At 50.0% G+C, this 24,137-nt stretch overlaps 3 protein-coding genes, 2 long non-coding RNA genes and 1 pseudogene across 6 annotated transcripts; 2 read left to right on the forward strand and 4 right to left on the reverse strand.

Moving 5' to 3' along the window:
- The first annotated feature begins 289 nt into the window (after window positions 1-289).
- LOC120686514 (calcium-dependent protein kinase 25-like) lies at window positions 290-2,679 on the forward strand. 2 transcript variants are annotated; one of them, XM_039968734.1, is made up of 6 exons: window positions 290-1,339; window positions 1,438-1,553; window positions 1,654-1,821; window positions 1,930-2,057; window positions 2,160-2,247; window positions 2,349-2,679. In XM_039968734.1, the coding sequence occupies exons 1-6, from the start codon at window positions 361-363 to the stop codon at window positions 2,448-2,450; spliced, it is 1,581 nt and encodes a 526-aa protein (XP_039824668.1). In that variant the 5' UTR covers window positions 290-360; the 3' UTR covers window positions 2,451-2,679. The 2 variants fall into 2 exon arrangements, with proteins under 2 accessions (XP_039824668.1, XP_039824667.1); XM_039968733.1 differs by having other exon boundaries at window positions 307-1,339; window positions 2,148-2,247.
- LOC120686526 lies at window positions 2,006-2,677 on the reverse strand. Its single transcript, XR_005680228.1, has 2 exons — window positions 2,537-2,677; window positions 2,006-2,444 (listed from the first exon to the last, which is right to left on the reverse strand). It is a non-coding gene; the product is annotated as an uncharacterized LOC120686526 (long non-coding RNA).
- A 1,278-nt stretch (window positions 2,680-3,957) lies between the features above and the next one.
- LOC120686518 (splicing factor U2AF-associated protein 2-like) lies at window positions 3,958-13,844 on the reverse strand. The gene is made up of 13 exons (XM_039968736.1): window positions 13,534-13,844; window positions 13,189-13,317; window positions 12,907-13,106; window positions 11,856-12,065; window positions 11,676-11,768; window positions 11,492-11,530; window positions 5,798-5,887; window positions 5,614-5,716; window positions 5,453-5,533; window positions 5,276-5,352; window positions 5,037-5,117; window positions 4,696-4,787; window positions 3,958-4,336 (listed from the first exon to the last, which is right to left on the reverse strand). The coding sequence occupies exons 1-13, from the start codon at window positions 13,640-13,642 to the stop codon at window positions 4,210-4,212; spliced, it is 1,431 nt and encodes a 476-aa protein (XP_039824670.1). The 5' UTR covers window positions 13,643-13,844; the 3' UTR covers window positions 3,958-4,209.
- Window positions 13,845-14,296: 452 nt separating this feature from the next.
- On the reverse strand, window positions 14,297-17,515 carry LOC120686523 (annotated as a pseudogene).
- A 1,484-nt stretch (window positions 17,516-18,999) lies between these two features.
- On the forward strand, window positions 19,000-21,503 carry LOC120686525. The gene is made up of 3 exons (XR_005680227.1): window positions 19,000-19,406; window positions 21,011-21,142; window positions 21,261-21,503. It is a non-coding gene; the product is annotated as an uncharacterized LOC120686525 (long non-coding RNA).
- On the reverse strand, window positions 20,297-23,594 carry LOC120686513 (probable auxin efflux carrier component 1b). The gene is made up of 6 exons (XM_039968732.1): window positions 22,231-23,594; window positions 21,691-21,964; window positions 21,507-21,592; window positions 21,240-21,397; window positions 21,076-21,152; window positions 20,297-20,673 (listed from the first exon to the last, which is right to left on the reverse strand). The coding sequence occupies exons 1-6, from the start codon at window positions 23,243-23,245 to the stop codon at window positions 20,607-20,609; spliced, it is 1,677 nt and encodes a 558-aa protein (XP_039824666.1). The 5' UTR covers window positions 23,246-23,594; the 3' UTR covers window positions 20,297-20,606.
- Window positions 23,595-24,137: the final 543 nt, after the last annotated feature.

Genomic DNA, 24,137 nt, shown 5'->3' on the forward strand with positions numbered 1-24,137 from the left:
AGTTCTGATGTTTGCAAATACTCAAAGAAGCTGTGTCGCTGGCACCTGCAGTTTGGAAGAAGCAGTTACCAGTTTTGCCAGAAACAGCAAGCAGCCTATATCTGTCACGAGACACCTACACAAGGGACGGAAGGATAACTACCTCTCCTCCTTCCCGCCATTCCCTCCCTACCCTCCCTCCAAACTGCAAGACAATTTTTTCGTTCTGAATTGCAAAATTTTCAGAAGCCCGTCTCCAAACTAAGCAAAAAAATTCTTGTGTTTCGCTTTCCTGTTCTCTCGTACGCCGTCCAAGTCCGTTCATGTCTGTGGCTGCCTGCCCTCCGGCGGAGCAGGCAGCACGCGTTCCCCGCAGCAGCCATGGGCCAGTGCTGCGCCAAGGGCGCCGGGAAGGGCGCCGACGACGCCGGCGCGGACGGCCCGGCGGCGGCGGCACCCAAGGCGGGGGACCACGGCGGGCAGCCTGGTACGAAGCCGTCGTCACCGACCGGCGGCGGCAGGGCGAGCACGAGCAGCAAGCCGGCGGCGCCGATTGGCGGGGTGCTGGGGCGGCCGATGGAGGACGTGCGCGCGACGTACTCGATGGGCAAGGAGCTCGGGCGCGGGCAGTTCGGCGTGACGCACCTGTGCACGCACCGCGCGACGGGGGAGAAGCTGGCGTGCAAGAGCATCGCGAAGCGGAAGCTGGTGGCCAAGGAGGACATCGACGACGTGCGGCGCGAGGTCCAGATCATGCACCACCTCTGCGGGCAGCCCAACGTGGTCGGCCTCAAGGGCGCCTACGAGGACAAGCACAACGTCCACCTGGTCATGGAGCTCTGCGCCGGCGGCGAGCTCTTCGACCGGATCATCGCCAAGGGCCAGTACACGGAGCGCGCCGCCGCCGAGCTGCTGCGCACCATCGTGCAGATCGTGCACAGCTGCCACTCCATGGGGGTGATGCACCGGGACATCAAGCCGGAGAACTTCCTGCTGCTCAGCAAGGACGAGGACGCGCCGCTCAAGGCCACCGACTTCGGCCTCTCCGTCTTCTTCAAGGAAGGCGAGGTGCTCCGGGACATCGTCGGCAGCGCCTACTACATCGCGCCGGAGGTGCTCAAGAGGAGGTACGGGCCAGAGGCCGACATCTGGAGCGTCGGCGTCATGCTCTACATCTTCCTCGCCGGCGTGCCTCCCTTCTGGGCGGAGAATGAGAACGGCATCTTCACCGCCATCCTCCGCGGCCAGCTTGACCTCGCCAGCGAGCCATGGCCGCATATCTCACCGGGAGCCAAGGATCTTGTCAGGAAGATGCTCAACATCAACCCCAAGGACCGCCTCACGGCGTTCCAGGTCCTCAGTAAGTAGTGCAGGCATCACCATGCATGTTGTTCTTCACTCTTTAGTAGCAATTATGTGACATTGACACAACAAATTGGCTTGTATTTCAACTTGTAGATCACCCATGGATCAAAGAGGATGGAGATGCACCTGATACGCCACTTGACAATGTTGTTCTCAACAGGCTCAAGCAGTTCAGGGCCATGAACCAGTTCAAGAAAGCAGCACTGAGGGTACGTATCTGAATTCTGAAAAGTACACCACATACCAAACTGCTAAACAACACTGCTTACAAGACAAATGTTAAATGTGCCCTCAACCTAATGTACGTAGATCATAGCTGGGTGCCTATCTGAAGAGGAGATCACCGGGCTGAAGGAGATGTTCAAGAACATCGACAAAGATAACAGTGGCACCATCACGCTTGATGAGCTCAAAAACGGTTTGGCCAAGCATGGAACCAAGCTGTCAGACGGTGAAATTCAGCAACTGATGGAAGCAGTGAGTTTTCACTTTTCAGTGTTCAATTAAAAATACTTATAATGTTTCTATTCAGAGTCAGAAGGTGGTCTGAAAATGCCCCTTTTGAAACCTTTTATATAATTCCAGGCTGATGCTGATGGCAACGGGTTAATTGACTACGACGAGTTCGTCACCGCAACAGTGCACATGAACAAACTGGACAGAGAGGAACACCTTTACACAGCATTCCAGTATTTCGACAAGGACAACAGCGGGTAAGTTGAATGTTAAAACGACACAGCTAACATACTTGAATTTTGGACTACAATACATTAAAACACATTTGCTTTTTTGTTATCTCACAGGTACATTACAAGAGAGGAACTTGAGCAAGCCTTGAAGGAGCAAGGGTTGTATGATGCCGATAAAATCAAAGAGGTCATCTCAGATGCCGACTCTGACAATGTAAGGAACAAATACTATGAAATTCAATGTTTCCTTGTATTGATTGCATATGTTTTTATTTTCTTAAATCAAGAGACTGAAATTTAGTTTTGCACATGTAGGATGGAAGGATAGATTATTCAGAGTTTGTGGCGATGATGAGGAAAGGGACAGCTGGTGCTGAGCCACTGAACAACAAGAAGAGGCGAGACGTAGTCCTATAGTGAAGCAGGAAGTGTGTCATGTGTATACTGTATAGCAGCTCAAACAAGCAAATTTGCACAACTGTATACAAATGCAATGGAGTTACTTTTTTGATTTAGTTCATGCATGGTTGTGTCCATTGCGCTATTGAGCGTGCATGCGTGCTTTCAGCTCCAGAAGTCTTGAACCGAACAGAAATTTTGATGTAGTGCTGCTAGATGCATAAGAATACGACGGTTGATTCAGAAAGTGTGTGTTTCAGAAAGAATATTCACGGCATCTATTCTTCTCATTCGTCCTTGCAAAAAAAAAGAACAGATGATACATTTGAGGGAGCATCATGAAAAAAGACTGACTGATACTGAAAGGCTTCAAAACTTCAATTTACACAATGATGGAAGTTCATCAATCAAAGTGAGGGCACTATGTGGTCCAAACAGATCTCGTATCATCAAAAGAACAAGATATACTAGGTGAATCTTCCCTTGTGTAAACGAAATGGCTGTTGAAATGAACGATTCCTCGGATTGAGGAGAATCGGTATGCTGTCAAGGAATAGGGTCTAGTTCAATTATTTCACAGAAAGTTGTTTCTTGCATTGCATGTGACAGAATGAGTAAAAATGTGAAACAGAGGAATTGGGAAGCTTGTTCTTACCTAGGAGAGCTCAATTAGTAGTTTTTAGAGGACCCTTCAGTTGCGCAGCTTCACGTTCCCTTCGGCGGCGTTCTCTCTATAAAGAAGGACCCCGAAGTTAAATGATACATCAACATTTGGGTTTGTGTAACTCGTACCATAAAAAATATATATGGAATCATGAAAAGAATGCACAGATGTCTGAAGACCATTTTTGTGATACACAATTGTGCGGGAACTCCCGAAGCATGTCACTGAAAGCTACTCCTAAAGATGAAACTACAATTTCACAGCAACGTGCAAACTCAAAGGTCCTGTCATATGGTTCATCCCAGCCAGGCATTTCCACAAACAGTTCGTGCAGACATATGGAACGGGAAACATAACACCAAACAGAAGGCAAATCCAATTAAAACAACGCACACAATCTTATTGTGCAATTAAGAACTGCAAGCTAATGTGAGGCGAGTACCGTACCCTCCGTTCCCAGTAGGGGTGGAAGCAGACGAAGTCGTAGACGGGGGAGATGGTGTTGACGAGGACGAGGTTGACGCCCATGAACACCAGCAGCCCCGTCATCGGCCGCGCTCGGTGCGGCATCTCGCTCCCTCTTTCCCGTCGCCGCCACCAGACGAGGGACAGCTCGTCGACAAGCGTGAGCAGCTCAAGGACCCGCACGAGGCGAGAGCAATGGCAGTCCGACTATCAATCTGACGGCTACAGGTGTCCCGCCTAGTAGTAGTAGCAGCAAGCTGCTGGACCTTCCTATCGAGACCAAGTACCAAACTGCCAGGCTAAACGGGCCATAAAGACAACGACCTAAAACACCAGCGATTGGGCTTGGGCCTCCGATCATATGCCAGCAAATAAAATCACCGGAAGCAAAGTGTATTTCGGTTGGTAGCCACATCACAGGCATTGCGAGTTTGATTACTACTGAGTGTCACATGTTAGCACTGAAAATTGTGCATCTCTAATGTTCCAGTAACAAACGACGTGACCCACTAACATGAATACATGATTTCTTTTCGTTGGTTAACCACCAGGCACATAAAAAGGCCAAGAATATGGAAGAGGTGAAACGCAAAACTTCCTATCCCCATGCTATCTTATATCGTACAAGAAGGCAATGCCAGTTATCCTCTATGCGGACTCTTCCAACTCTTCTCCGAACCGATCCAGCCTTGACACCTCTGCGTCGTAATCACGGATCAGAGTATGGTTAATGGAACCATCATCTTCGCTAGCATGGATTTGCCGCCCACCAAACCTGCAAGGTAAGAAGAAGTGGACAGAAGCTATCAGAACAGATCAATCCAGGAGCACCAATGTTACCTGCTCAGAATTCCTTTATATACTCTAACTCTTAGGCAAGCAAACATGAATAATTACAAGAGTTACTCCTATTTGTAATCTTATGGCAAAACACTTCAGACTAATCAACAAGGAATGGTGGCAGATTTTTCCACAGCATTTCAGAAAAAAAAATCAATGAATGATGATATTTTTATAATAGCATAAATGATATATTAAAGGCTTGTGAGGGAAACAAACACCGGGAGGGAGGCCAAATTTCCATCTCAGCATTCCACTAATATCACCAGATCAGAAACAAAGGGGTTGACATACCATCTGCCATTCATCTTTTCTATGCAATTGGCGCCATCTTTCCGGTCTTTGAATTTCACCAATATGACACCCTGTGGATGATTTTCACAAACCTGGATGAAGAAACATGTCAATTTAACAACAGTGGCTTGGTGGAAAAGGAGAAAGGCGTAATAGCAACAATTCGGTGAGTTATGGCTGATAAATGCCAACTTAGCTTCCTTTCGGATGATTCTTATTTGTATAAAATATGCATCTTGCTATTATATTGAAATGGTGAAAATTTTGCTTTGTAAAAAGAATTGGTAATATCTATTTTTCAGTTAAGTTCAAAAAAGCTTCATATCTAGGGGTAGGTGTACCTTCACATTATCCACTGGACCGAACTTGGCACATTCCTCTTTAACATCTTCCTCAAGCTCAGAAAGAAGCTCGTCATCAGCCTGCAAGTCAGGATATTCTTTGGTTAATCTAAAAAGAAAGTTGCTATGAAGCATGAACATCACAAGAGCAATATGAAATGATCAAATGTGCATGCAAGTACAAGTAAGCCCAATCCAAAATCAAAAGTGCACAAATTGTGGGAGGCTCGGATACTTACTCTCAACTCAGCCGGAGTGAACATGTGCCGCAAAATAATGGTAGTAGGAATCGTCAGCTTCTTATCATCATGCCCACCTAGTTAAAGAAAATAAATAAGAAAAAAAAGAGGTTATATCCCAAGTCTGAATCAGCTATGATTAAAATAACTACAAAAAAAACCAACAATCAAACTTACCCCATCCAAGCATTTTGTCTTCAACCTTCTTGGTTTTCCTTTTCTTTTGTTTATCAGTTTTCTTTGCAATGAAAACATCACCTGAAACAAATGTGACAGCATCATTAGTAAGTTTTGTTGGTACACAGAGTATTTAGTTTTGATATAACCATGAGCAATACCTTTCTGCTCAAATTTGGCCGGACTTACAGACATCAGAGTCTTACCACCAGGTCGGAATGATGTCCCATCCAACAACTGAACTGCTAAAGCTACAGATGGCTCCTGAACAGCGGAAAGGGAAAGGCATGTAAAAATAAATGCATAGCGATTCCAAATAATCTGAGCAGTTCAACAACAAGATACCTTGAGATATGTCACCAAGGCATCACCCTTTTTCCTGCCTGTTTCCTTGTCAGTATAGACCTTCACTCGAGGCTTTTTAGTCTCTGGATCCTGTAGTATCAATTATCAACGTTTACACATGTTCAGTGCTTTAAAGTTCAGGAAAGAAATGTAGGAAGAAATGATTGCTTGTATTCCTCCAACCCTAGAAGAGTGGGTATATATAATACCTATACATGGGCCTCTAGATGGGCCTCTATACACATGGGCTCAATATACTCCAACACCCCCCCGCAGTCTGAACTACCGGCGCAGCGGTGTTCAAGACTGGACAACAAGAAAGCTAACACCCCCCCGCAGTCTGAATAACCGACGCAGCGGTGTTCAAGACTGGACAAGAAGAGAGTACAAAGGGCAAATACCCCCCGCAGCCACAACTAGCCACCGGCTACGTTGAGGCTGGATCGAAACTCCGAGAAGGTCGAGGAGGGCAGCCCCTTGGTGAAGATGTCAGCAAACTGGGAGGTAGTCGGGACGTGGAGTACCCGAACGTCGCCGATTGCGACTCTGTCGCGCACGAAGTGTAGGTCGATCTCCACGTGCTTCGTCCGCTGATGCTGGACGGGGTTGGTGGAGAGATACACGGCGCTGACGTTGTCGCAGTAAACGAGCGTGCTCTTGGCGAGCGAGCTGTGGAGCTCCGCCAAGAGCTGTCGTAGCCAGGACGCCTCCGCCACGCCGTTAGCGACAGCTCGGTACTCCGCCTCGGCACTGGAGCGGGAGACAACCGGCTGCCGCTTGGACGACCAGGAGACTAGGTTGCCGCCCAGGAAGACGGCGTAGCCGGAGGTGGAGCGACGAGTGTCCGGGCAGCCAGCCCAGTCAGCGTCGGTGTAGACCACCAGCTCAGCAGAGGACGAGCGGTGAAGTACCAGGCCGAGGTCCACAGTGCCACGGACGTACCGGAGGAGACGCTTCAGCGCAGCAAGGTGTGACTCCCGGGGATCATGCATATGGAGACAGACCTGCTGAACAGCGTAGGTGAGGTCCGGCCTGGTGAAGGTGAGGTACTGCAAAGCGCCGGCCAGACTCCGGTAGGCAGTAGGATCAGCCACCGGATCACCCAGATCAGCAGACAGCTTCGCCTGAGTGTCGACTGGAGTGGAGCAGGGCTTGCAATCAGTCATCTCAGCCCGCTCTAGAATATCGAGGGCGTACTGCCGCTGGTGAAGGAGAAGACCAGACAGGCGAGGCTCAACAGTGACGCCCAAGAAGTGGTGGAGCTGACCGAGATCCTTCATATCGAACTCCTGCTGCAGAGAGGAGATGACACTCTGAAGCAACTGCTGACTGGAAGTTGTGAGCACAATGTCATCGACATATAGCAGCAGATATGCCGTCTCATCCCCACGGCGGTAGATGAAGAGAGACGTGTCAGACTTGGCCTCGGTGAATCCCAGTGTCATCAAGAACGTGGCGAACCGAGAGTACCAAGCCCGAGGGGCCTGCTTCAGTCCATAGAGAGACTTGTTGAGCCGGCAGACCATATCCGGACGACTCGAGTCCACAAATCCCGCTGGCTGAGAGCAGTAGACTGTCTCTGACAAAGTGCCGTGAAGAAACGCATTCTTCACGTCCAGCTGGTGCACAGGCCAAGTGCGCGAGAGCGCAAGCGAGAGGACCGTGCGCACCGTAGCGGGCTTCACGACCGGGCTGAAGGTCTCATCATAGTCCACACCAGGTCGCTGAGTGAACCCCCGGAGAACCCAGCGAGGCTTGTAGCGCTCCAGTGTGCCGTCAGCCCGACGCTTGTGCGTCCAGATCCACTTGCCAGTCACCACATTGCAACCAGACGGACGCGGCACGAGGTCCCACGTCTGATTGGCAAGAAGAGCCGCGTACTCCTCTTCCATCGCGCGACGCCAGTGAGGATCCGCCAAGGCGTCGCGGACAGAGGAGGGTACCGGAGAGACCCGGGGCTCTCCCTCGGTGGCGGAGAAAGTCGCGGCCTGGGACGCCATCCGCCGAGTCACCATAGGATGGATATGCCGAGGATCCCGATGGATGACCGGCGGGTGGTACACCTCCGGCTCGGCTCGAGAGGGAGCCGGAGGTGGCGGCGGCGGCGACGGCTCAGGTGTCGGCGTCGCAGGAGCAGCTGGAGCAGGAGGCGGCGCCGGTGTCGACGCCGAACGACGCCGGTACACCTGCACCAGCTCAGCGTACCGCTGCGGTGTCGGGGTCGGCACCGAGCGGCGCCGGTACACCTGCACCGGCTGAGCGTACCGCGCAGGTGCAGGGGAAGGCACCAGGGCCGCGCGTGGCGCAGCGGGTGTCACCGGGTCCGCGCGCGGCACGACCGGAGGTCCGGGGACCGCGCGTGGCGCGACCGCGGGCACCGGGTCCGCGCTCGGCGCAGCAGGGATCACCGGAAACAGTGCCGGCGTGCCGGGAAAACCTGCAGGAAAAGGACAAACAGGTAACGGTGGCTGAACCACCGGGTCAGTCGGAAACAGAGACTCCAGCTCGGGGTCAGGAGAAGGTGTAGAGGAGGTGGAGTAGGGGAAATCCGACTCGTCGAAGACGACGTGTCGGGAGATCAGGACGCGGCGAGTGGTGAGGTCAAAACATCGGTACCCCTTGTGGTCAGGGGAGTAACCGAGGAACACACAACGAGTCGAGCGGGGCGCCAGCTTGTGAGGAGCGGTGGCGGAGGTGTTAGGGTAACACGCACACCCGAAGACCCGAAGGTGGTCGTAGCGAGGAGGGGTACCGAAGAGAGCGTGGTGTGGAGTGGGAGCAGGAGAAGCAGTGGACGGAAGACGGTTGAGCAAGTAGGTGGCTGTGTGGAGGCTCTCAGCCCAGAAGCGCGGGGGGAGAGAAGCCTGGATCAGAAGGGTGCGCACGACGTCGTTCGTCGTGCGAATCATCCGCTCAGCCTTGCCGTTCTGAGGAGAGGTATACGGACAAGACATACGCAGCTGAACACCCCGAGACAGGAAGAAAGACCGGGAGGTGGAGTTATCGAACTCCCGCCCGTTGTCGCACTGGACGGCCTTAACGATGAGGCCGAACTGAGTGGACACCCAGGCAAAGAAGTGGAGGAGAGTGGGGAAGGTCTCAGACTTGACACGCAAAGGAAACGTCCAAGAGTAGTGCGAGAAGTCATCGACCACCACCAGATAGTACTTGTAGCCAGAGAGGCTGAGTACAGGGGAGGTCCACAGGTCACAGTGAACAAGGTCGAATGCATGCGTCGCATGCGAGGAAGAAGAGGAAAAAGGAAGTCGAACATGACGACCGAGCTGGCACGCATGGCAGAGGGGCTGAGCAGGAGCCCTAGTACCAGGAACATCGGTACTACGACCGAGCTGAGCCAGAACGTCGCGGACAGGGTGACCAAGGCGACGGTGCCAAGTGGTGGAAGACGGCGTCGCGGCAAAAGCGGCAGACCAAGACGGCCAGGGCGAAGAAGAAGACGAGAGTGGTGCAGCGGAAGAAGAAAGGCGAAGGGTGTAAAGGGGCCCCGTGCTGTCACACCGGAGTAGCGGACGCCGGGAGGCCGAATCCTTTACAGTGAGGCCAGAAGAATCAAACTCGATGGAACAGGAATTGTCAGCTGTGAACTGACGAATGGAAAGAAGGTTATGAACCATCTGAGGAGCAACAAGAACATTGGGAAGGAGAAAAGAACTAGGAGCAGAACCCACGGCGGTGACAGGAAGGCAAGACCCGTCACCAACCATGATGGAAGAAGGACAAGAGGGGTGTGGGGGTCGAACAGAAGAGAGGATACCGGCATGTGGGGTAGTGTGGAAGGAGGCACCCGAGTCGGCGATCCACTCGGTGCTGACCGGCGGCGTCCGCCCCATGGCGCTGAAGGACTGCGCGAAAAGGGGAGCAGCTCCGGCAGTAGCAGCACCGGCGGCTATCGGCTGCCCGCTGAAGGCGTTGGCGGCGAACGGCGCGGCCGCATGGGGCTTCCCGAACGCAGGCCACGCGGCGGCGAGGGAGGCAGTGGCCCGCGCGGAGTCCCTGGGCGCAACGACCTGCGCGGCGCGCGCGACGGCCTGCGAGGCGGGCGCGGCGGCGAGGGAGGCGGCGGCCCGCGCGGCCAGCGCGGCGTGCGCGGCGGGCGCGACGGCGGCCACAAAGGCGGCGGCGGCGGTCAGGTCTGCGGGCGCGACGGCCTGAGCCTGCGCGGCGGGCGCGATGGCGGCCTGCGCGTTGGTCACGACGGCCCGCGCGGCGCTAGAGGCGCGCCAGGGTAGGGCGGGGGCGGCCGCCGGGGCAAGCGTGCGCCAGGTCGAGACGGTGGCGTCGGCGGCGGTGCCCGCGGCGCGCGCAGCCCCCGCGACGCCCGCGGTCTGCATAGGCAGAGCGGTGGCAAGCAGAGGAGCGGCGTCCGAGGGCCACACACACACCGCGCCTTGCCCAGGGAGGGCCGCGGGGGTAGCAGAGGCCACGGTGGCCACGAGCCACGGGCCAGGCGCGCACCAGGCAGCGCCGTGCGCGCCCAGTGCGGCGTCGGCGGGCTTCTGCGGGTCCGGTGCGCGCCAGGCACCTGCAGGGGCGGCACCCGCGGCCGCGCCCCCCGCACCAGCTGCCAGGGCGGCGGCGGCGGCGCCCCCCGCGCCCAGGTCGCGGGGAGGGGCGGCGGGGGCGACCAGAGGCGGCGGGGGCGGCCGGTTCGGTGGCTGCAGCGCCGGATCCGCGCCCTCAGGCGGCGGCGGCGCGGGATTCACGCCCGCAGGGGCCGGCGGCGACCGCTGGGGCAGCAGAACCGCGCCTGCGGCGGCCATGGGCGGCACGACGGCGAGGGCTGCTGCGGGCGGCCATGGAGCAGCGGGCCATGGAGCGGCACACGGAACAGGGGAGAGGGGAGGGAAGGAGAAGCCGGCCATGGCGGCGTCGGCGCCCGCCGTGGTCGCGCCCCCCGCGTTTGGATCCGCACCGCCCGCGGGTGGATCCGCACCGAGGGCGGCCGGATCCGTCGCGGCGGCGGCCTGCGGCGTCCCAGCGTCGAGGGGGCCGATGGCGGCGGCTGCATTGGCGGGCACCCAAGTCGCGGCGGGCCATGGCGTCGGCGGCCAGGCGGCCAGCGCAGGGGGGGCGCCGCCGGGAGCAGGGAAGCCGCCAGGAGCAGAGGAGAGGGGGAGGATGGGGCAGCACCGGCGGCCGGCCGTCCATGGCGGCGGCGGCGGCGGCTGCTGCAGAGCAGAGGAGAGAAAAAACTAGCGTGATACCATGTAGGAAGAAATGATTGCTTGTATTCCTCCAACCCTAGAAGGGTGGGTATATATAATACCTATACATGGGCCTCTAGACACATGGGCTCAATATACTCCAACAAGAAATATAACCTATGTGCACTGTGCCAATATATAGTAACATAATGCATGCTGTAGGTTTAGACAGCTGAAATTTGCTAAGCGATCAATTTGACCATAAATATATAAATCGCTGAGTTGAGCAGTTTGCAAAAATGAACAGCATTGACAGGTATTGAAGGTCCCAAAACTCTGATAACTCAAACTACAAAGTTCCTTTCCAGTACACCAATTAGTTACATTCTCAGATGGCAACTTATATACTGGTCCAAGTACTGACAAAACCAAGTCCTTTCACAAGTGAGAAAAAACAAAACATCATCAAGAGTGAAAAACACAGATCCATCAGTTTTTGTCTCTGGAACACAGCAGATTAAAAGCATACCTCCTTTATTATTCCACACTTGGAAAATACCTCCACTATCTGCAAAAGAGATCCAGCATCAGAAGTTCAGAACACGTATTTTTAGAATAACCAACTGATTAGGAATGTGTTAAATGGTCATCAAAATGATCTCCCTAAGAGAAATGAAATGTGGCTACACAATTAGCTGGTGCAAGCAATTTACCTCCTCCACTGTGACGTCATCAGGCAATCCATTCACATAGACATGTGTATTAACTTTGAGATCAAACCAACTCTCCGGAGGTTTGTTTGCTTCCTACCACAGAAGTTCAACAGGTTAGTAGAAAACTAAAAGTAAACCTGTCAAACTTATCAGGAACCAAAGAATGATTTGCAAACTAACCTTTTTTTCAGCTGGCTTTTCAGAAGATTTTCGCTTCTTCTCCCCTCTCTTTTCTGCTTTGTCTGATTCTTTGTTTTTGTTTTCAGCCAGGGTGTTGTTTTCTTCTAAAGCAGAAGGGCCAGGGATATCTGGTGCTTGAAATACCTCTTCCTCAAGTGCAAAAGTCATCTCTTCCATAGCATAATCATCCTTTTTACCTGATGCATCATTCTACAAAGGCATAAGAAAATTCAGAATTGAAAAAAGATGGCAAATGGGAATATTAAACAAGATGAAGGGGAGGTTTTTATACTCAAAGGATTATTGGCAACATAAAGCGATACGAGGAACTAAGGATACTAATTGAACTAATAATTAAACCGCAATTTAAACCGGTATTTGCTTGAAGAAAATAAAGGTTTTTAGTCCTTGAAATGAAACTAAAAAACTAAATAACAAACTTCTGCCTTCAGCAAACAAAGCAAGAAGGAACATGGTGAGGGGAAAGAAACTGTTGAGAAAGCTTGACTGTACAAAGAAACATATATCATATGGAGAAATGAGTTTCCCAACTTCCCCTAAAGTTGCTAATGTGAAACATAAGATTTTTATTCAATGAACCTGGTTTTTATCCTGAAGGACCAGGACTGTTGTTTCAGAAACATAAATTGAAATCTTGCACAAGCTAGCTAATGAAAATTCTAAACAATGATCAATCAAAAGTAAAAAAAAAATAACATAAGGTGCAAAACAACTAATCTCTTGAACGAGTCAGAAGACAAAAGGCGCAACAAGCATTAATTAACAAGCTAATAGAATCTTAAAAATGAAGCAAATATCCTCACAAGAATTTTTAAGACTATTAAGCGATGGCTGATTGACTGGTACCTTCCACCTATTGGTCCTTAATACTATGTAATTATATATCAATCCCTCAAACGATATACCAACATCAATTTTCATTAAATGCTGATCATCAATAAAGAAAGTACAGGACATCAAAATCTGTAAAGTCAGGAGACCATCATGAATTGCAAAAATTCTTACTTGAGGACAGATGAGCAATACTTACTTGAGGAACCCATGCCCTCAGAGTGCGGTCCCATTTGTAAATGGTGCCATCATCATCAGTAAACTCCTCCTCTCCATCAGGCGGGGTTGCTGGCCGCTCATCACCATCTTCAGCACTGCCTTTCAATGCCTCTACCTCCGCCTCGGCTTCCGTAACCTCTTTCTGAAATTTCTCAAAATCATCTTCGGCATCCGGAGCAGCTGGACACAAATTCTATGAATGAGAGAACAGGACCTTACAAAATCTTCCTTAACGGTAAAGGGCAAGGGAAAAAACATTAACCTTGCTCAGGTTGATCATTTGTTGTGACAGAAGAGTGTAACTCAGGGATGGAAGAGAGTGGCATCCATTCAGTCCTCCCTTCTGCCCAGAGCATTGTTCCCTCGCTGAGATACCCGTTTGCAAAATGTTCTATTCAGTCCTCCCTTCTTCCCAGAGCATTGTTCCCAGAGCATTGTTCAATATTATTTGCGGGATAAGAAGCGAAACTCTTCAAGTTCAAAAGCGTGGAAAGGAAACTTGTCCACGAGATTATCAGCGTGGACCAAAACCCTAAGCCCGGCCTCTGCGAGAAAATTCTAAGCTTAAAATGCACTTAATTGCTATGGGAAAGCGGCAAATGCTCACCTCGCAGCTCGGTAAGCGCGTAGGGGCCCACACTCTCCTGGTTCGGGCCGAGCACGTACCAGCCCACCTCGCCGGCGGCGGCCGCCGCGCCGCTGGTCTCCGTGGGCATCCAAGCCGGGATAGAAGGGCAGGGGGATGCGGGCGGGTACTGGGTGGAGAGAGGCGACGTTAGTTCATTGAAACTGGTGCCGGCGGGCGGCGGGGAAGGAGGCGGGTGGTCGGAGAGGCGAGCGCGGCGGTAGGGAAGAAAGGGGTCGCGGCGATCGCCAAGCGGAAGCCGGAAGGTAGGAGAGCGGCGAAGAGTCGAGAAAGAAGCTGTCCGGACGGCCGAGATGGCCCCTACACCCACGATCCTACGGCCGTTTTTCTTTTCTTTTTTTTATTTTTCCAGTGTGCTTTACTATAGTTCGACAGGTTTCAAATTTCATACATGTTCATGAAATAAACGAATGATAGTAACAAAGTGCATTCAAAAGTCAACCCAGTGGCCAAAGGATGCTAGACCAGCTAGTCTACCCTACATATAGCGAATTTCCACCTGTGGGTAAAAAAAATCTCCCTCGCTGATGCAGCTAAGGTTCGGGGGTTTTCTCGACAGCAAAGCTAGTTGCTTCCTCTTAATGAAAAACAGTTGAGGCCGTCATACTCAACCCGGTCAAGTTTAGAAATCAACCCAGTGAAACAAATATGATCTGAACGGCAGACTAATTGATGACACATCACAAAGTTTGAATCTTGGAATACGCCGTGCGCCTTGAAAAAATGGAAAAGGGAAATTCACGCATTTCAATTCACTGAAACACTAATAATACTAGTGTGCCTTTCTCTGCTAAACTTGTATTCCATCCATTTCGGGCCCTACGGACGTCTGACTCACAGCAAATGTGCCGTTCTGTAGGATATTTGCTGCACACAGCCCCTGATCAGCAATGGCAAAACATACAATATGTTGTTCACTGTGTACATATCGTGCATACATTATATACGAAATCTTAAAGCCACCAGTATGTCACACTCCTAGTCCCTCAAATTTCTCCAATGTTCAGATGGTGCTGATATCAACTTTGCTCTTAACAATTTGGAAGGCTGGGGTAACCCAACTGCCGCAGTTGCACTGTATTCCTGACCAGTTGAAGTATCCTAACCTCGCTCCACAGTGGATGCACGATAGCTTCCCCTCCAAAGCACCATCTTCTACTGCTAGGTGAACAAAGGCACAAGTGAAACAATGCAAGTGTTAGTTAAAGAAGAAGAAGCAGAAGAAGGCGGGCCGATACCATCGCTCTACTAAGACCAATAATGAAAGCAAGTGTAAAAATGCTCAAACGTCAAGTATATATGAAGGTTTCAGTTCTAAGATGACCTATACATCAAATTATAAAAAATAAAGCATATATAGATTCAGTGGGAACCAACCATATGTGCAACAGTGCAAGATTTGTATGAATTTTCCTTTGCACAACACAAATAGGTAGTAACATAGTCCTCAAGAAATAGGTAGTAACATCAGCCTACCTGGAGTCATCCATTTTAGAGGCTCAACAAATAAAGACGAGCAATCTTGTTCTGTGTTGTTGTATGGACGACCACTCTTCCTTCGGTTCCAGTCAAAGCAAGATTCACCCTCACCAGGAACATGACTTATAACATTGTCCTCCACAGCAATGATTCTCCTGCATTTCCTGCAGCGCTAAGCTGTTTTGTGTTGCTCGGTCTTCGAAGAATCTTGACAAGAGCCAGATTGTGGAGAAAGGCCAGGGTCATCTTCAAATATATAGCTGCCTATTTTCTCCCCAAATTTGTAGGATTGACCTGTAGGAGGAAACACAGGCTAGGTTACAGAAGCACAGAATACATGTTTGTTGAAATCAAAAGGCAAATAGGCAATTGTATTAAATGAAGTTAGCTGTTTAAAGAGGTAAATGTTCTCACACTAGATGTAAAGGAACGACAATGTTAGTGACACTGAAGCAAGCATATCTCTAATTCTATGGACCTTATGCAGTCACAAAATCACATGACATAAAAATGCAGAAAGGATTACTAATTACGAGTACTAATGACCAAATTCTATTAGATGAACCGATAGTATTGTTGAATGCTCAACCTTCTGCCAGATTAGAACTGATCTATCAACAATTTGACTATTTTGAGAGGGAAAAAATGATGAAACACATTTTTGTTTATTTCAGGTGCAGCTTCAGATTCTAAGTTTCTAACCATACAGCACTTGAAATGTATACATAATTACAGGCAGGAATACATCACAAGACAAATTATCAAGGAAAAAATATTCAAACACTCTGGAAAATGAAACAGAAATTTATTGGCCGCAATCATCTGCTTTCAATCTAGAGATATCCGAACACAAACAGAATTTATATCAATAACCACTTGCCCACCATCGAAATTCACAGGGAAGATATTTTGTGATTCAGTGTCAACAAGTTTCCTTCTGAAAGCTTGCATATAGCTTATTGGTCTACCTAAACTACACATGGCCAATTAACTGGTGCTATTTTCAGTGAGAGTAGTCAAAGAGAGACCCAAAAAATAAAACATAGAGAATACCCCACGAAAAATGGAGAAGGCCTATTTGACTCGAATTTTATGTCAGGACAACCAGTAAGTGCCACTTTAACAAAGATGGATCGAGACTAACCTAATAATTTTAAGCGGAATCTCTTGTACAAAGGACTTGAATTATCAACTTTGAAGCCCATTTCCTCAAACAATTTCAACTGCGCAACACACAAAGTTCAACTAAGCAATAAACACTCCAGGAGTTCATATGCTGCCAACAGATCATGAACAGATCTCATCTGGTCAAGAAAACCATCATTCGGGCATGCCGACTCAGAAACTTCCTTTAAATATTCTAATGCTTCTGGAAGAAAATAACAAGCAACGCCATATGAGTAAAATTGAACTAGAGTAGATGAAAAGATACATGTTCTCTTTCCAGGAAAACAGAGTTCAGACCTTCCAGAGATTTCTGCTCTGATCTCATAAGATAAGCAACAATTATGGAAGCACTGCAATAAGCTTGAAAGTAAGTGTGAATGCATATATACAGATGAAAAAGGGAGCTGTCAGTATTGAAAATGGGCAGGCTCATACTATAAAATTTCCTTTATCAAAATATTTTATGGGTAAGTTAATCCAAATTTGCAATTGTCAACCAGCACAATGCTGCAAGTTGTTAGTGTCAGATACATTCAGTTTACATGCGCCACTAATTGGTCAGGTAAAACTAATATCTTTAACTCACATTCGTAATGTTATGTTACAAGGCAGTAACAGCCCGGTTCTTACTACCACTAGGAGATTCTAGTTACCGACAAAATGAAAACGGCTTCAGACTCCTACCTCCTGGGTACCCCGGCGAAGCAATGAACGAGGACGTTCCCAACTTTCCTACCCTCATCGACGAAATCAAGGCAAGGCTCGAGGTGGTCGAGCAGGTTCTCCGCCTCCGTGTCCCGCAGCGGCACGGCCATCCGCGTGACCCGCAGGCCGTCCCCAGCGCGCTCCACCATCCGCATCAGCGTCCCAGGGGGGCACTGCAGCTGTAGGTGGTGCGCCCTCCTCGCCGGCGACGACTCGGTGGACCTCCTCCGTTGGGATTGCGAGGCCCGGGCGGCAGTCGGTGATGAAGGAGATAGAGGCGGAGCTGACGACCGAGAGGACGTGGGTAAAGGTCGGGGTGGAGGAGGACTCCGTGAGGGCGGCGATGGCGTCTTTGATATCGCCGAAGTAGAGCCGCTCGCGAACGAGGTGCGGCATGGCGGCGGCGGCGGCGGAAGAGACGGGTGAGGACCACTGGAGTACTGGACCAGTGAATCCGGCGAGTGGAGGAAGACCTGGTTTTCTGTTAGAAAATTCCCCTTACAATTTTACAAATAAACACTTAATTTGGATCGCGATTAGTAATCGTGATCCGATTATTTTACATTAAATCCCCTCGAGTTTTAAATAAACACTGAATAATCTGATTATTTTTCACAAAGGCTCTTACATTTTTTTAGAAACTCTCTCAATTTAGGTTGCGTTCTTATCTAGCATTCCAGCTTGGTTGTCGGCCTTCCACGGTATGGGTAAGAATTGCAAAGTTCCAGCCACAGCCGGTGATAAGAGATGGAGGAGGAGATGCCGAAGATAAGAACACCTGGCATCCGAGCCTGCGTCGTCAACGAAGCCAACTATGCGTAACTACTGATGCGCAATGCAGCATGGTAGAGATTCTGTGTTGCAACTATCAATCGCTGAACTCGAAGATTTGGTTATTAATCTGGAGATAATATCAGATGCATCGCATTACTGATCTTAATATGAGCAATGGTTTGTTATAGTCTGCAATGACAACTGTATCTATGACCATGTGTTGTGTGCTAGTTTAATTCAGAATTTCAGATGCAATTTTATGGCTGCATCTGTGGCGTATTTGGAAACTGTCGACAACTTTTGTTTTCAGATTTTCAGGATGAAACTTGGCGCAGCTTGCAACAAATGTGGCTAAACTCGAGCCTGATGTACCCTACGATGCAATTGGAGCAGCGTACCGTGTGCATGTCAAAATTGGATCGGTTGGCGGTGCCTCACGGCAAATGATGAAAGAAGACCATGAGATGGCAGCATCGTGCATATTCAGTAAGCGTGAAGGAGGGGTTGATGAAGCGAGTATCAGTTGAGCTCACTCGTCTCGCCTGGCGGTGAATGCCTGGCGAGGCTTGTTTTCTCTTTTGCGTGTTGGAGCAAAGTGCTACCTGCCTCTCTGTGAATAAACGGTGTGAACTCTATGCACAATACACCACTACATTGTTCTTTTGCAATGCAATAGAACTGGGTTCCTCCCTAGAGTTCTTAAGGAAAAAAAATCATGCCTCTATTTCTATTTATTCTTTGTTCGTAATGATCAGACATTTCGATCCCTCTCTTAATAAAACACAATCCATAAATCAAATCAACACAAATTCAGGAACGACCTGTGAAATATGGCCTTAGGGATTTGATAAAGTACCTGTGGCTGGTGGCCAGTGCTGATTTGTTATGAGAGAAAAGTGTTGATGGCCGGTGGCTTATTCTGATTTGGTATGAGAGAAAAATACTACTGATTGGTTGGCTGACAAACCAAATAAACAGAGTGATACGGAGGAAGCTGATCATGAACCCCAACAATTGCGCTGACCAGGACGAGCCTCGTCATCACGGCTGGCCTCCCCGCTCGCCATCGAGTTGGACCCAAGTTTACACATGCCCTGAGCGCTCTTCTCTGCAACATTCTGGTTCTTGTTTTGGTTCATGATAAAATTATCGTGGTTGTACTCATTGTAGGCCCGAGCGGTCGAGCAGGTCCTCCGTGACCCGCAACAGTACACAGTGCTAAAATTATCTGCCTCCGTTTCTTGTCTCTTGTGTGTAGCGATCTGAGTCAACCTTTGATTGCCAGAAGCTCGGCCGCTGGTAATGGGCCCGAGGCGTGGGTCGCGCAAGAAGCAAAGTAGTGTACGTGTGTCTGGCCCGGATTGGGCCCAGTGATGAGGCGTGTTGTAACGAGTACAAATACTATCTCGAGCGTGTGGCTCGGTATCGCTAATCAAACAAGACAATCCTTCTTCTCTGTTCCTCTCTCTCGTGCTAGCCTCTCCTCCTCCGATTCCCTTCCATCTACCAGGAGACGCTAACAAACACACACAATCTGCGTTTCTCACAAGATGGTGAATTGATGACACATCTAACCTTGATTCTCTCTGCAGGCTGCCAGGGACTGACCTGATCACCTGAATGGCCATTTTCAGGGGCAGTCTGGTGTAGCTCATTATTGTTATTTGTCATGGGGGTAGGAGAAGCACTACCTGCTTAATACCAAGAAGGTACTTGTTCTCTGGTGCCATACCTAAGCTAATTTCATTGTTTAGCATCAGTATATAGAGCTTGCATTTTACAGTAATTTGTTATTCTTGTGCCACAGACCATGGTACCCGTGCGCGGTTGTTCACGACTAGTATTTTGCAAGCTTTTTTTTTTATGTGATTGGTTTTCCCAAGAGCATCATGGCTGCTTCAAGTGCGGATGCCAAAAGCCAGATCTTTAGGCTGACTCCCAAGTCCCGACAACATCATTCTACGGCCCCATTTGGGCACTGTTTGGTTTGAAGTAGCACAAGGAGCACAAAAATTTTGACTAATAATTAGGGGTAATAAGTAAAGGCAATTTACAAAACTAACTCCACAACACTGCGCTACTTCGCGAGACGAACCTAATGAGGACTTTGACCGCACGATTAGAGGATGATTACTGTAGTATCACTGTAGCAAATCATCGATTAATTATTATTATTATTAGATTCGTCGTGAAAAGTTACACCAATCCGTGAAAAAGTTTTACAAATAAACTTTGTTTAGTACTCCATGCATGTGAGATTCTTTTCTCGGGAATCGTGTGCGATAGGTATGATAGGGAAACCAAACAGAGCCTTGCTGTCGAAGCCGTCATCTTTTGGTCTTGGTCCACCCTTTGTAGCAACCCGGAGAAAAAGCTACTAGTTCTAGTGAACTGGTCAACTTTACGCTGTTTATTCTTAAAAAAGGGAACACGTTGAATCTTTTTTTTTTAAAAAATGATGATTTTTCATCAAAAAAGACAAAAAAAAATGCGTCCAGATATGTTACGTTTCAATTTTCAGCGGTGCAAGTCATCAGGGCACAGCACAGCTCCTCTGAAAGCACTGCTATATCATCTAGACAGACAGCACTGAGGCAGGTGAGAAAAATGTTGCCAGATTTCTAATCCATCTGATCAAATAATTCGACCAATAACAATGTCTCACATACTTGATGATTATCATCACAATTACCCTCCTTGCTTTTGAATTCTAAAGCTCATCAGAATTATAATGCTTCTATCTGGAAGAGTTGCTGTCCACGAAGCCACCTAGACTAGACATCAGAGATGCTATTACCCACTACTGACCTACCATCCTAGCAGGGATTACCCAAACAAAAAGGCAGCTCAACAGTCATGGATCCTAAACCAGACCATCAAGCTTTTGCAGACTTGAGAGGTGAGGAAGTTCAGAGCCCCAGCAGGATGTAGTAGACCAGAGTGATGGGTAGAGCAATCAGCATTCCGAAGATCACACTGCAGCAAAGAGAATTATGAATGATCATTGTCATTGTGGCATGGTAAACGTCCATGAATGAACAAGTAGTATAAAATGCAACATGTTAGGAGCAATCATGCTGATTCTGTCCTGGCTTGATGCTTTGCTTTTTATTTATTACTTTTTGACTGCACGAGGCACTTCTCAAACATTATCATTAGGAATGATTGGAAACTTGGTCGGTGATAATTTCTGTTCGTCATTTTTTTAAATGATGATTTCTGATTATCTAATTTAAAAGGAAAGCAGGAAACATGATCAGAGAATCCTCATGGCAAGACCCAAAAAAATAAGCATCAATATACTATACTGCAGGTTGATCGTTGGCAGGTTTGAAGCTGGAACTGAGAGAACTATGGAATGTCAGGAGATGATCTTACGCTGTGCTCAATATGTCAGGATGAACGTTGTACTCCTTGGCAAACACAAACGGCACGATTCCTTGAGGTAGAGCAGCCTGAAAATTGAGTGGCATTTCAAAGTTCTGGACCTTTTTCCCTGTTATGTACAGTATGCTAATTTGACACACAAGATTTTAGTATACCTGAACAATGGCTATGTGCAGAAGAACTCCACGCAGCCCAACAGCAATGGAGGCAGCAGTCATGACTGCTGGACCCATGAGGAACCGGACGGCCATCGCAAATGCAGCAAGTTTGTTCCCACAGGCAATGATCCGCGGCTGCAATGCCATGAACAAGCCTGAAAGAATAGACAGTTATGTCTGCAGCTATTAAGCCATACATGATACAGCCATACAGGAATAGAATTACAGAAACATAGAGCAATGAGATATCAGATATCCACACACCTAGGCTGAACATTGCCATCCCAAGCCCTGCGTCCGACAGGATCGAGATTGACCGGGCGATGATTGCAGGCATTTCAATCCCCCACCTAAACTTATACATCACATAAGACTCAACACAAATGCTGGGATGACTAATGAATGAAACATAATGCTGAATATAAGAAATTGACATTGATTGGGCGACCTGTATGAGACCAGGGACCAGATGACACCAATGAGGCTGGAGTAGGTGTTGGGGTTCCTGATCAGCTTCCTCCAGACCATGATCAGAATGAGCCTCGTCATCACGCTCGCCGGCGGCATGGCGGCAGGCCTCCCCTCGCCGTCGCCCTTGGGGTAGAGCTGCACGGTCGAGTTGGACCCGAGCTTGGACAGGGTCGGTCCGCCCTTGTCTGCGCCGCTCCCGTTCTTGGTCCTGCTGAAATCGTCACGGCCGTACTCATCGTAGGCCTGGGTTCCTGTGCAGGCAAAACAAGATCAAAAATGAAAATTTGGTTCACCAAGCCATCTCGCATTCTCCGATTCACAGATGTAAGCAGAACATTTAGCATAGTTAAAAGCAGAAGATGCTAAGCAATTTTTGGTATTTATGCATGAAAATTGAGTTTCTGAATAGTCAATGGTTTGGTCGGATGGTCGACAGCACAACGACAAGAACCGCTACGAGGCAGCAGCCAACCAGAAGTGTCCTAGTCACTGGGGGGGGGGGGGGGGGGGAGGTTACCTTTGGCAAGGGCGTCGCCATGGTCGGCGCCGGCGCCGAAGACATGTACGGCCCCGCCGCCGGCGCGCTCCGAGACCGGCGAGGCGCTGGAGCTCCAGACGAACATGTGCAGGTCCTTCCTCTTGACCGCCTGCGCATGCGGCTGCGGCGAGTGGCCGCCGGCGGCGCCCTTCTCCTCGTCTGCTGCTGGCCCCTTGGCGGCGCCGGCGATGTTGAAGAACTCGGTGTGGTTGAAGCTGGAGCCGCGCGGCGTGGGGTTGCGCGACGACTGCAGCGAGTAGATCTCCACCCCGGAGAGGTTGGAGACCCGCGGCTGCTGCATGGACATGGAGTGGGAGTGCGAGTGGGAGCAGGCGGCCTCGGAGCGCGAGCTGGTGGACTTGCGCACGGTGACCCGCACCCGGCCGTCGCCGGCGACCTGGGCGTCGGCCTCGAGGTCGCCCTTGGCGAGCGAGACGACGTCGGAGTCGACGCGGAAGGAGACGATGGAGGCGGCGGCGCCGTCGGGGAACTGGTCGATGACGAGCGCGCGCGCGGCGCGGTACTCGAAGAGGAAGAGCATGAGCGTGTACCAGATGATGCACTGGAGGACGACGACCTGGACCATGAGCGTGCCGGCGGAGTCGGGGCCGTACATGCCCCGGAGCAGCGGGATGCCCATGACGAGCGTGTTGGGGAGCGTGGAGAGGGAGAAGAGCGTGATGCTCCAGTCGAGGTTGAGGACGGAGGACGCGAAGGGGAGGCGGGCAGCCAAGAGGAGGAGCGCGAGGACGATGAGCTTCTGGAGCGTGTCGGCGGCGAGGAAGCGGAGGTTCATCTGGAAGGGGTTGTTGGTGGAGATGAAGTGGAAGGAGAGGAGCGGGACGGCGAAGAGCGCGACGAAGCGGTTGATGCCGGAGCACTGGTCCGGGCTGAAGATGCGCCACCAGCGGACGGACCCGTAGGCGAGCGTCATGGCCACGTAGAGCGGCACCACGGCCGTGAGGACGTGGTACAGGTCCAGCGCCGTGATCATGGCTGCTGCCTGCTGGGATGGAAGCGCCCAAACGAACGAGCTCTTGCGGTGAGCAATGTGGGAGGCTTGTGGCTGGCTAGGACGACACGGCCGGCCGGAGAGTGGAGAGGAAGGAAGTAACGGAGGAAAGCAGAAGCCAAGAACACGAAGAAGAGCACCCTGGAAGAAGGGAAGTCAATGGAGGTGGTGTACTGGGATGTCCTCTGGTCCAAGAGGGAAGGGAGGGGAGACACAGGCAAGCTGGTCAGAGAGGTGAGGAAATGCAGGGGAAGCATGGCTGGCTTGCAGCAGAGAGCAACACAACGGCTGGCTTGCAGCCTTTGCAGGTGCAGAGAGGTGGTAGGATAGAGCATGGGGGAGGGGAGCGCGGTAGGTCTGCGCGCGCGGCGGAAAGGCAGAGAGAGAATTGAATCCAAGGCAGGGGGGAGGAGGTACGCTTCCGGTTGGCGTAATGGCAGACAAGAAAGGCGGGCATCGGGAGCTGCGTCTGCGGGTGGTCTGTGGTGGTGACGAACATGACGGGGGCCCTAGCCGACTGGCCATGGCCGGGGAGAGAAGAGGTAGAAATTGTCTCTTGCAGTAGCAGCAGTGGCCTGTCATCGTATCGTGTTTGTGTTTGTACGGGGTGATAGCTGAATCTCTGTCATAAAGACAGAGATCACTTGGTCCCCGTTCCGATGGTAAAAAATTTGCTACAGTAACTGTTACATCGAATTTTTGTAATCATACATGAAATATTAAATGTAAATAAAAAATAACTAATTACACAGTTTAACTGATTAGTACGAGATAAATTTTTTAAACCTAATTAGTTCATAATTGAACATTATTTGTCAAATAATAATGAAATGTGTTACAGTAATTTTTCACTCAAAATCGCAACACTGCAGTG

The sequence above is a fragment of the Panicum virgatum genome, chromosome 8N, assembly GCF_016808335.1.
Source record: "Panicum virgatum strain AP13 chromosome 8N, P.virgatum_v5, whole genome shotgun sequence".
Taxonomy (NCBI): domain Eukaryota; kingdom Viridiplantae; phylum Streptophyta; class Magnoliopsida; order Poales; family Poaceae; genus Panicum; species Panicum virgatum.